Here is a 12,855-nt window from a genome sequence, read left to right on the forward strand (position 1 = left end):
GCTCGTTCTTCTCAGGGAGGTCAGCGTAGTGAACGAGCAGTAGCTTAAATGTGACGATTTCAAGTGTAAATTTATTTTACCTATGGAATAAATAAACTTTGACTTTGAATGGGCACGTCCTTTTGTTTCAAGAGTCACGATGACGGATCGAAGAAACGTAAGGATAGTCAAAAAAAGAGGGGATTCGAGAACGATTCAAAATTTTAAAAATAAACCAGAAAGGAATCAGATAAGACTGATAAAAAGGCGGGATGCCGATGGAGATAAGAAATAGTAACACTAGTAGCAGTAGAGGTCCCGGTGAAAGAGTTCCGGTTTAGAAGGATAAGGAAGCTGGTGAAATTACAGGCACAGTGACGGACGCACTGCCATTGTAAACCCACTCGTCGGCTAAAATTGAAAACCTCGTCTACTTGTTTACTTTTCAAGCGCAATATCGGGCAATTAAATCTAGGGCCAGCGGACTAAAGCACATAAATCGAAATCATTTGTTACTTCATTAATTTGTAACTTAAATTCTAGTGACGTCTTTTTCAAACTGATCATTCTGTCACATCTTCCAACATTATAAACAACACAAAAAATAACATTATATATTAAAAATGAAGCAATATCTTTGACTTATGTTTTTGGTCAGGTGACTCTAGAAACATACTTTGTAGGCATTGACTTACAATTATATGGACGTCGGGTCTGCGTTAAAAAGTGTCCGAACTTATAGGGCGTTAAAATCGTATACATAGCGTCATTCACGCTTTAGTCTTCGTTTGTTCGACTGACTGCGAAGCAAGCAAAATTAGACAGTACTGCGATGACATTACAATTTAAATTCAACGTTTTAGCTTTTTCATATTCCTTTACGACATGTTTAAATAGTAGTAGTAGTAGTGTTTAAGTAGTACTACGTTTAAATAGGTTGACTTGGGACATTTTTTTTGTAGTTTTTGTATTAGACCCGTCGTCCATTTATTTGTAAGTCAATGTTTGTAGGCCTTTCTTCAGTTTTACAATAAAGGTCTAATCATTCTCTATATAGTAATTCTGTTTTTTGTACCTACTCAAAAATTAATATCAATGGAGGTTTGGACTTTAGGAATTCAGCGCACGCACTGTGGAAGCACAGATCGGCAGCCGGGCGCATTTGTCGACGTTTGTGTTCGATTAATAAACGCAGGGAGCACTGACCGGCGGTGCGGCGGTGGCGCCGGCTCTTGCGGGCGGCGGGCGCGGCGCCCTCGGCCTCGGCGGCCAGCCGCGCCTCCAGCTGCCGCGCGAACTCCTCCAGCCCCGACATCGTGTTCTTCTCCAGGAACGCTGCGGCGACAAGCCACGTCATCGACCGTCAATATCGCCTCGCAGAGCAGAGCGAGATAAAGTTCCCGAGGTCAATTGGCCAATAAGTAAGTGGGTATCAAAGTAAGAATGAAAAACATTTACAATAATCTTAGTACAGAGTACTAAAAAAACCAACCTCAAATGTCATTCATCCCCTAGTTTGCTATCCTTAGAGGTGGAATATTTTCTTTAAATTTAAATGGGACCACGTCTGATGTACCCTCTTTTGCAACAAGAAAAGAATCGTCAAAACTTTTGAAGTCTGTTAAAAAACCAAACTTATATCGAGTTCTAAGGTTTTCGCGATTGTTACACATAGGAAATGAAACTATTTTTATTTTAATCGTGTACATTTGTTTTTGTCAAACAAACCAACGTTTCGGGCCCTTTACAGGTCCCAGGTCGCGGTTGACTGAATAGTAATAGTAGGACCGGAAACGTTGGTTCGTTTGAAAGAACAAATACACGCGAATAAAATAAATAGCTTCATGTCCTAAATCAAAATTTATTATAGTATAAAGTCATGCTAAATTTAAAAATCCCCTTTCATAAAAATTTCCTATTTACAATTATACAATACAGCTGTCTTTCTTGGTCTTTTCATTATGAAAATCGAAACCATTGAAATACTTTTTAAAGACCGAAACGAGTGAATATCTGAAAAGGCTATCTCGGACGAATACGGTCGATGAACTAACTGCAATAGTCTTTGACAGCTTTGTGCGACACCTTTACGCTTCACCTATTCTGGGCGTTTTTAATTTATTAATTACCTTTCCCACCTACCATAGACCACATAACATTACAAAGATAAAAGTTTTTTTTGTTTAAAGCTAGCCAAAGCCGCACGAACTTTTTGGCTAACCCACTAACTGTCTTTGACATCAATCCTGGAATCGCCTACTATGCCTTATTAATTAGTCACGTTCCAGGGTCACATTTTTATACAAACATACGTATGGTAACATTGACAGAGATTAGACCGCCCCTTTCCACGATCCTGGAACATCTCGAACCTCTATCGCCACTTTACTTGCATTTATCCAACAGTTTTGTTCGATCAATGAATAAGGACCGACAAGACTTGACCTAACCTTGGCATAGTAATGACCTCTGCTTCTGCTTCCGCAACTGCGGAAATTCCGCACGTTTTTCAAACGTATCCATTTCTACTATCGCAACGTTTATAACTTTAATCGGAAGTTTACAACGTTCGCGGTGCGTGCGTTTTTTAGTAGTTTGTGTTGTGTAATAATTACAATTAAATTTAATTAAATTAATAAGCCTTTTGGGAACTATATTACCGAGTTCTTTATAGTATTTATACTTCCGTTTCCGCATCCGCTTCCGCTACGGTTTTCTTTTGACATCTGTTTCCGTTATGACACTTTCGTTGCATCACTACCTTGGCAGTAAAACCGCGCTACTTTGCGGAATGTAAAATAACTAATTCCATTTAGAGACGTCACGACTCACGACCGCCAGTGTCACCTAGCGCATACCGGAGATACTAACCCTTGACCATGGGCCACATGCTCTTCTTGTACTTGACGTGGCCGTAGAAGGAGAATGAGGTACAGTGTTCGGCCACGCGTTGCAGGCAGTAGTGCGCCTCCACCGTGAAGTAATCCGCGTACGGGATGCCCGTGTTCTCCGACGTCGCGTCGATGGAGTACAGTACGCCAGGCTTCGAGCACTTATTCATAACCTGCCACCACAAGACACGGGCAAATAGTACATCTCTTATTTTACCGATATTTCTTAACTGTTACACGCTCCATGGTAAATATTATAGTGGAAATATTGGGTAAATAAAAAAAACGTACTGAGGAAAAAAAATCTATAATTATTACAGTTCTATCTCAGGAGCCTGTGACGACGAACAGCAAGAGAGACTTACCTGCGTCTCGGTGACATGCACCTCCTTGGGCCCGATGGGCCCCGAAGTGAGTCCCAGCACGTAGCTGACCTGGCGGCACTTGAGCCCGCCCGCCGCCTGCCACGGCGCCTGCACGCATTCACTGCCATTCAATCCACTGTTTCAATTAGAAGCTTGGCGATCTAACGGCCACTAAATCAGCAAACATAACAAAGTGACATCATTCAAAAATTGAAATTTTTGGTAAACTAACAAAAATTAATTTTCATCATCATCATTCAGCCATACGACGCCCACTGCTGGGCATAAAATTAATTTTAAAAAGTGCGAAATACAGTAATCGGAATTTTGACAATGAGGTACGTTTTTTTAAAAATCCATTCTACCAATTTCCCCAAAAACTTCATCGAAGTATGTCACTTTGTAATTGATGTTGCGAAATAATTTATATGATTCCTTGATGCCCTACGAGATCTACGAGGTCGCAACCGTATTGTACAAAGCGCCATATTACATTACGGCTAGCCAATTTGCAAAACGGCGCTGTTGTGTAATACGGCTACTTAGTATTCAGCCGAATTGCAATTCGCCTAAAAAAAGTACGCCGCATTGTAATAGAACGTGGCGTATCACAAAGCGGCTAAAAATGTGCCGCCGGAATACAATAGGACCCATCATTGTTATGCTGCTTTAATATACTTAGTTCGAAATATAGCCGCAAACAGCAACTGTCTCAACAAAATGCAAATATTATTAGTTTTAGGAGTGGCAAAAGTAAAAATATGCGTGAAAATATTGAATATGACGAACATTTGTTACAAATTATTTCTCTTCTCATAATTACTCTTCCTAAAAAAACTCATAACTTGACAATTTGATTCACAAGTTCTTGAATGTTTATTACAAGATTTCTGATATTTTTTATCAATGACTTTTGTTCTGTATCTATTACTCAAAATTCATAGTTAGGGTGACATTTTCCATGTGAACAATACGGCTAAACGTTTGCCGCTGTTTCGTAGAACGTATCGTGATCACAATCCAGCTGAACACGGGGTAGCCGTATTAGAAAACAGGGTCGTTTTGCAAAGCGGCTAGCCGTATTGTAATACGGCGCTTTAAACAATACGGCTGCGACTTATATATTCTTATTTGTAAAATACTAACAACCTCACGGGACTATGTTACAAAATATAAAACATTGAACTGCCTCCGTGGCGGAACGGTTACCACCCCAGGTTCAATTTCCGGGCCGGGAGAAATATTTGTATGGCCTACATTTATTTCTCTCATGAGTTTGGGTGTAATTTGTAGTTGTCTATGTGTGTATCCAAGGCACCCGCGATACAGGGTTTCCCTAGTGCATACACAATAACATAGCCCCATGTTGACTATGTGCGTTATTATTATTATCATTATTTACCAAAAATAAACTTTTCAGTTTTTGTTGCACTAGTAAGGTTGTAAGTTCAAACGAGAAGCGTCCTCCCCGGAGTCTCCCACCCTCGCTCTTGCATTTTGCACAGAGTTAGGACTGTTTAGAGCGATTAAATAAATAATGAGAATGCGGCGGCGACCTGCACATAGTCAGAAGTGCCTCTGGCCGCGAGCAGTTCCAAATTGAACTTGGAGTTAGTGAAGATCATGGTGAAGAGCTGGTCGATGTTGAACGGGAACTGTGTCTGGAGCAGCAGCTTGCCGCAGTGTGCTGTAGTGCATTTCTCCATCACGGCGCCGCTGAAATTTTCGAATCCTATCGTAATCGTGTTTCTAAGACAATAGGATCAGGATCTACATTATCCGGCAGCAAGAAATCAGATTTGCATAGGCACATGAACGATCCTAGCGGATGCTTAAGTTTTTTTTAAATACAATATTAAGTGACGGGACGCACAAGTCGTGCGCCTGATGGTAAGCTACACGCCAGTCCATAACAGTTGCAGTGCCATTCAGAGCTTTAAATCGCAAAGATCTGAGGGGCACTGCCACTGGATAGGCTTATCACCAGCCGCATGACTTGCTCGTCCCATCATTGTATTATACAGGTTGATAAAAAATTCACTGGCCATATTTTTTCCTGTACATAAGATTCAATAATAGAACACATTGGTGAAATAAAACAAAAAAATCCCCATTTTTTGATGATAATATTTCCCAATAATTTCTAACACGTGGTTAACTCAAAATAGTAAATAAAATTGAGCGATCGACCCCGAGTCGCCTAGATGCCAGCATGTCGCGCCGCGCGACGACAGACCTGCACTAACGCATCGCGCGTTAATGTAATGCTTTGTTGTCTGTCAAATACATGAACTCGCGCGCTGACTCCGCCCACACCGTTCTTGTTGCTATAGCAACTGCGTCTGCTAATCATCAGGTGTCAAAATTTTTCGGAAAACTTTGAGACGTCATACCTTATTTATTTGTTAAGTATTTGAAAAAAAAACCGAACACATATTTTTTATTACCATTATACAGTATCTTCCTTTAAAATGGTCAGTGGTTTTTTTTATCACCCTGTATGTATAAAAAAGTTCTAATTTTAATCTAGTATTAATAGAATATGTGTAGGCGTTGACGTGCCCGTAAATCAATTTAATTGAGCGGAATTGCTGTATATAAATATAGTAGATAATTAACAAAGGAACTAATATATATTTTATTTAAATTAAATTTTACTAAGTGGATTTTAAGGCGGTCAAGTTCGTCTGCGACAGAGGCTTGGCTAGTCTAAATACAGCTCTAGCCATTACCATGGTTCTTTATAGCGTCTTGTCGTCTAAAAATTACTGGCTTGTGTGTCGAGAAGCTGAAGGGAAAATCGCGTCCAGAATGTCATTGCCAAGTATACCAGTAACAATTTGATGAATAAAACAATATAAATAAAACAATCTCACTTATGATGTTTCTCTGGCTCGCTGTCACTTGAGTCGGACATGTCAGTGGGCAGGGTGTCGCCTTCCGCCGACTTGAGGTCCCCGTCAACGCTTGTCACTGCAATCGACAAAAATATCTTAGGACAGTTTTCCCAGGGCACGGAGGCCCGTTAGGTATTTCATAACGTTGTTGTGTCTATCGCTTTTGACGCGTGGGCGAGATATCACTCGTTAAGAGACATTTCCGTGCGTAATTTCTACATTTCGTAGTTAGATGTTTCAAATAATAAACTGCCTCAGTGGCCGAACGGTTACCATGCCGGACTGCCACGCAGAGGTCCCAGGTTCGATTCCCGGGCCGGGAGAAATGTTTGTATGGCTTACATTTATTTCTCTCGTGAGTTTGGGTGTAATTTGTGGTTGTCTATGTGTGTGTCCATGGCACCCGCGACACAGGGATTCCCTAGTGCGGGGCTATGTTGAGTGTGTGCGTTATGCGTTATGCGTTATTACTCTCAATAATAATCTTTTTTTCCCCATCTAGTTTGATTGTTTTTGTTTGTATTACTTCTTTTAATTATTTAAATTGCTGTTTTTAAATGCAACTTAATTTACATTTACGTTGTTTTTGCAAGCTGCGTTCGCTCGTAAGTAGTTGTGCAATTTAGATAAGATCTTCACAAAATTTAATGTATAATAATGATACATTGTAATAAATGCAAGTGAACCAATAAACTAAAAATAAAATAAAAAAAAAAGAAAATTGTTATGAGGCTAACGAAATAAAGCTCTGCAATAAGCACATGGAAAAATTCATGAATCCGTTGGTTCGTTCCGTGCGTTACATGGCACAGCGTCTGCAACGGTTTGCTAGGAGTCGTTGGTTCGAATCCAGCCGGATCGATGTGAATTTTATCTAAGTGTTCAATCTTTTTATTTCGTATTAAGGCACTATGTAAAGAAAAACCGTTCTCAGTAACTTAGGGTCGTTACGGAGTATCTTACCGAGTGGCGGGGAAGCATCCCTGGTGTGTGAGGCAGACCGCGAGGACCGTTCTCTGTCGCCGCGTGCTTCACTGCTGCCCCCACCCCCCGCATCCATAGACGACGTTTCTATCTGATCCTATGGACAGACAAGAGATGAGATTTATTTTATTTCTTAGGAACAACAACTCCACAAACACTGGATACAATTTGTATATAGTTACATGCTAGCTAGCGCCCATGCAATATCCACATTTTTTTATAATATCAAGTCACGGGACGATCAAGTCGTGTGCCTGGTGGTGAGCGACACATCTATTCATAACAGTTGCAGTGCCATTCAGAGCTTTATGTCGCAAAAATTTTAGGGGCACTGTGACCGGTATGTTGACAAGTCCCATATGCCCATAATTTAACCAACGCCCTTACCCTTCTAAACCAGAAAGCATTAAAGCTTGGCAGCAGAAATAAGGTGGCAGTACTTCCCTGGATAAACTCTTTCACAAAGAGCTCTACAGCTACTTTAACATAAATACAAAACGATCATCAACCATAACCAGTTAAATCTTTTGCATATCTCAAATATATATCATGTTGCCTGGAAGAAATTGCTACCTAGCAATAAAGCCGCCTGGTACACATTAAATTAATATTTTTGTTAAGTTACAAAGATCGAACACTTAGAAAAAATTCCTTCGATCCGGCCGGATTCGAACCGACGTCTTCTAGCAAACCGTGCTAGTAGCTGTTGTATTAATAATTATAACAAACTAGTGGAGTAATTTCACAAGAAAACAATTAAATATCAATTAAAAAATAATAATTTTTGTTAAGTTTTTATTATTACTTACTCTGTGTTGCCTTATTATTATTACTTACTCTGTGTTGCCTTATTATTATTACTTACTCTGTGTCGCATATTTTTCATCTCTATGGATAAATATTCCGGTTTACGCATCAAGTAGTTGGGGTAATTTTTATCTTTACCATTTCAGTTCCTGTCTACTTTATATGATATAATTTTTACTTAAAATTACAATTAAAACAAATATTGTTTGTTTTTGGTACATTATAACAAATACTATATTTAAAATCTGATTGCGAGAGTAATAAAAACAGTATGCAGTTACAAAAGTTTAGAAAAGTTGCATTATTACCTGTTCAAACTAGGGATTCCCTGTCTGCGTACCCTAACTACCAGAGTATCAGAATTCACTCAGAACAATCAGGAAATAACCAATTTAGAAAAATTTATATTCAGGCGATTCCCGGAAATGAACCCAGGACTGCCTCGTCCAGCGACCACAGTGCAAAAACATTAGGCCAAAATTACGTTTTGTACGAGAGGTATCTAGTTATACATATAAGGATCGGTGGCTATAGAAAAAACCTTGTTCAGTTTAGGAGAGGGAGGAATTGACTTCTTAGTAAAATTAGACATCACCAAAAGTTGCCCCGATCTCAAAGACTTACTTAACTTAAGCACCCACCGCGCAGCGCAGTTATGTAAATTGGAAACAACGACGGTACCAAAAACTACACCCGAGACAATACAGAAAAGTTAGTTTTTCTACATTAACCCCGCCGGGATCGAACCCGGGATCTCAGAGATGGCGAAACCATGAAAACCGGTGTGAAAACCACTCGCACCACTGAGGTCGTCGAGGAAATAGTTCATTCGATCGGAGCAGAGATTTCCCAAACAACTTTTTCTAATTAAAAAACAGGCGATGTGTCCAATAAAGCCCTAAATTGTAGTTTTCGGAAAGCACAGATGTCTGCAGAGTAGTCCATTCCTTTGCCTTACGCATTACGAATACAATAGCAGTCTACACGAATATTAAAAAATACAAGAAAATTATTTCACAAAGCGAAAAAGGTCTTTTAAACATCCAACACAAGCATCATATTCTTTTTTTTTATTTATATTTTATTAGATTTTAAAGATTTTACAAAGTCATGACTTTGATGATTTGATATCAAATATCAATAGAAACAGGTTTACAAAGGTCGTTTTTCTACATGTTTTTCGATATTTTTTACCTAAGGTTTCAGGTACACGGCATCGCAACACTATGTATACATAATTATCGCCGCCACCGCGATTACGCCTACTGTTGGGTAATTTTCCGAAAAATTTCAAATACTGAAAAATTTTTCCGGAACAATTCCCGAAAAATTGGAAAAATATAATTTCGAAGGCTCATATCATGTTCTACGTTTAGAAATATCTTTGAAGTGTTATATAACGTGCATTATAAATTAAACTTGTATAGTTAAAAGCCACCTTGAGAAAAACGAGGTTTAAAATGATTTCACAACAGCGAGAAAAACCTACTTGATGGCTGCATCGTTTCGTTCGTTCGTTCGTTCAGTAACTTCAACTTTTGACAGGTGTCAACGTCAAATGTGGAAATTAAAGGGAAAATATTGGAAAATTAAAGAAAAAGTATTGGAAAAATATCCGGAAAATGTTTATTAAATTTTTCGGAAAAAAATTTTTCAAAATGGAAATTTTTCCATGACCCAATATTAATTACGCTTTACTCACTTTCCGCGTTGAATAGTAAAGTAACGATTACACTTTAGAGGATGGAAAAAAAATAAAAGGAAGGAGCTGCCCTAATTACGGAATGAACGTGCATACCTAAACAAAAATTGAACGAACAAATGGTGGATTTCTTTAGTGTCGACAGTTTCGTACCATAATCTATCGACAAGTCATTATCGACATGCAAACATTTTATTAAAGTAGATCAATATTCCATTTAGGAATATTTTAGGTCTTTAGGAATGTCACATGAAATTTTGAATTCATTGTTTTGCGTTTACAAATACTCAAATATTACGAAAAGTGAATTTGCACACAATAAAATAATATTTTGTAATTTGAGAGTATATAAAAAAGAAAAAACTTTGAAATACAAATCCTATACATTTCCAAACTCAAGATTAATATTTTCATAGAGAAATTTTTAAACAGATTCCAAACAATGTAAGCTTTTTTGTATTTATGCTTTTTTGTATATATTTGGTACAGAATTAATATCAGCGATTGATTTAAGTGAATCTTTAATACTTCCATTTAATTTTGAAAATAAATTAAAGTAGTAATATTATCAATAATAATACGTTTATATGCTTAAAACATGGTACAACAAGAGATGTAACAAGAGACAGTGTTAGTATAAACATGTTTCGCATATATTAAATAGCAAGCAAATGTCTGATTATACAATGTCAATTTACTACTATTGGCCGAGCACCTTTGATTTGAGCAGTAAAATCGACACTTCTCCGTAGTGAGACAAGTAGTCACGAGCGATTGCCAGTGGTGACAAGCCAGGTCAAACGAGCTCTATACACGTTAGCGCTCGCCTTCACTCGGTCAGCTAGGCGAGTGACACCGAACGATGGCAAGGCAAGGCAAATAGGCTGTCTATACGTGGGTATTGGCTTTCACCCGGCAAACGTTAGACCATCATGGTCTTTGTATTGCTGGCTTTATAAAATAAGAATTTTTAATAGTTAGAGTTGTCAGTGGGAAAAAAACGGAAACGAGCGGATAATTTTGTTTTCAAGAATTGAGAATGCCTAGTAAATGTGTCTTGTTTAATCTAAATTAAATATAAAATTATGTACCAATAAACCTAATGATGGAATTGCATTATCATGTAATGTAGTTACATTCAAAGTTATGTTAAAATTTGACTCTTCAAAATGAAGCGAATAAAATAAATGAAGACGGTCTTTGATTCAATGTTTATATTCGGCACTATTATACGGCGGTATGATTTCCAAGCATTCTTTTTTCTTTTTTGACTTGTAGGTAAACTTGAAACAATAAAAAAAAGAAAATAAAAGCCTCATAGTGAATTATTTTAATAACAGAATATCGACAATATGTACGCTTCCAAGAACAATATTATCTCAAAATAATCGTTAACAACAATCATCAAAATATACAAACAAACAGGCAATCTGAAGAAACCAAAGAAAATTTGGCAAGATTTATGAATAATTATGAATAAACTACTTAAATATGTCTAATTATATGAGATATTTAGGCTTTTGTGTGATTTATAGACAGACAAATGACACGTGCCTGTACAATGTTACATTCGGTCGATCTTCGCTTTTTCAAATGCCACATCCCGTAATGCTGCAGTGACGAATTTTTATTAACACTTAATTGTTCTCACTGTCAATATTTTTGTCCATTTTATTACAATACATGCGAATAATTCAATAAAACACTTGGAAAAACATTTGTTTTGACATTTGATGTACTTCCCTTTGACAACCGTATCATGTACCTTATGTACTGCGAAATGGACACGGTTGGCATTTAAGATGACGTTATGTATTTTCGACTCCCGTGTTTGACACAGACCAATGTAATGCTATCTCTTTTGGCTTAAGACGGCACGCAAGAGTTAAACAAAGACAATAACATGTTTATGTTTTCAATGTCGAAATGCACCATATACATATAACGTCTGATTTATATATGTCAACATAACAAGTTCTTTAGTTTCCATAGTCTAAGGATTACTGTAGTATAGCAATGTTGACGTAACTGTGCAGACTGTGTCAATATTAAGCAGAAAAGGAAAAATGTTACTTACTTATTCTACAAACATCGGCGGGACCAAAATGAGAAATGAAGAAGGCAATTTTTGAAAATAAGTTGTTATTTTAATATGCAGGGAAGACAAAGATGAATTTCATGTTTTAGATTTATAGAATATCTGAGAATCGGTGTAAAAACTTTTGGTGCATTACTTGATATTTTTCGAAGGAAACTACAACATTAAGGTACTAATATGCGACCTATACAATATGTTAAAAACCATGTTAAAAAAAAAAGAGAACTAAAGGTACATGTGAACAACTGCGCAGGCGGTAGGACAGTGAAGCCGGTGGGTACACAAAATGCCGATGCGGCGGCGGGCGGTGGCATGTGCCTCGTGCGCGATTTTTATACGTATGGTCATGGTTATAGTCTGTCTTTTTTGAAGACGGAGTAAAATGACAGTTCATTGCGAGCATCTAGTGATTCTATCGACTATCGACGGAATATTGGTCACAATTATGGAATAAATAGCGGAACTTGTTTCATTTGAATCATCCTCGACTCATTATTCATCTAACTACTGAGCATACTACATGGAGTACTGTTCGCACCTTTGGGACGGCTCTGCCAAGTACTTGCTCGATGCCCTAGATGGACTGCAGCGCTACGCCTTCCGTGTTGTCAACGATCCTCATGTAACTGAGCATGCGGAGTCGTTACAGCTTCGCAGAGATATAGCGTCTCTTAGCGTATTCTATCGCCTGTACCACGGTGAGTGCTCTGAAGAGTTATTCAACCTTATCCCTTCCTCTCCTTTCCATCAGCGGACCACCCGTGCCGGACTGCGTTGCCACAGATGGACGGTCAGTTCAATACCGTCCCGCACTAAAAAGTTTGGCAATTCGTTTTTATACCGAACCATCAAATTGTGGAACCAACTCCCGGCGCATGTATTCCCTCCCCTCTATAACATCGGGTCCTTCAAACGTAGTGTGAAGAAGCATTTGGCCAGACCGGCAAAATGATAGTGACGGAGTGAAGATATTTGTGTTTTCCATCCGTTACTCTCATCTCTGGACTGTATTCGCACTTTCCATCAGGCGCGGTGCAGTCATTTTGCCGAGTCACAATAAAAAAAAAAAAAATAAAACAAAGAGCATTTGAGTTGCCAATTTTTGTAAGTTCATACATACACACACTGTATT

At 38.2% G+C, this 12,855-nt stretch overlaps 1 protein-coding gene across 1 annotated transcript in view; it reads right to left on the reverse strand.

Annotated features, from left to right (window-relative positions):
• Positions 1–999: 999 nt before the first annotated feature.
• The window catches only part of LOC113229615 (GRAM domain-containing protein 1B-like), a 56,780-nt gene continuing 44,924 nt past the window's right edge, over positions 1,000–12,855 (reverse strand). The window contains exons 9-14 of the mRNA XM_026463274.1: positions 7,096–7,213; positions 6,112–6,208; positions 4,792–4,951; positions 3,236–3,343; positions 2,851–3,043; positions 1,000–1,314 (exon numbers count right to left, since the gene is read on the reverse strand). Coding sequence (XP_026319059.1) covers positions 1,055–1,314; positions 2,851–3,043; positions 3,236–3,343; positions 4,792–4,951; positions 6,112–6,208; positions 7,096–7,213 — 936 coding nt within the window. The 3' untranslated portion in view covers positions 1,000–1,054. The remainder of the gene's footprint in view (positions 1,315–2,850; positions 3,044–3,235; positions 3,344–4,791; positions 4,952–6,111; positions 6,209–7,095; positions 7,214–12,855) is intronic.

This window comes from Hyposmocoma kahamanoa, unplaced genomic scaffold, assembly GCF_003589595.1.
Source record: "Hyposmocoma kahamanoa isolate Upper Pololo Valley unplaced genomic scaffold, ASM358959v1 62, whole genome shotgun sequence".
NCBI lineage: Eukaryota > Metazoa > Arthropoda > Insecta > Lepidoptera > Cosmopterigidae > Hyposmocoma > Hyposmocoma kahamanoa.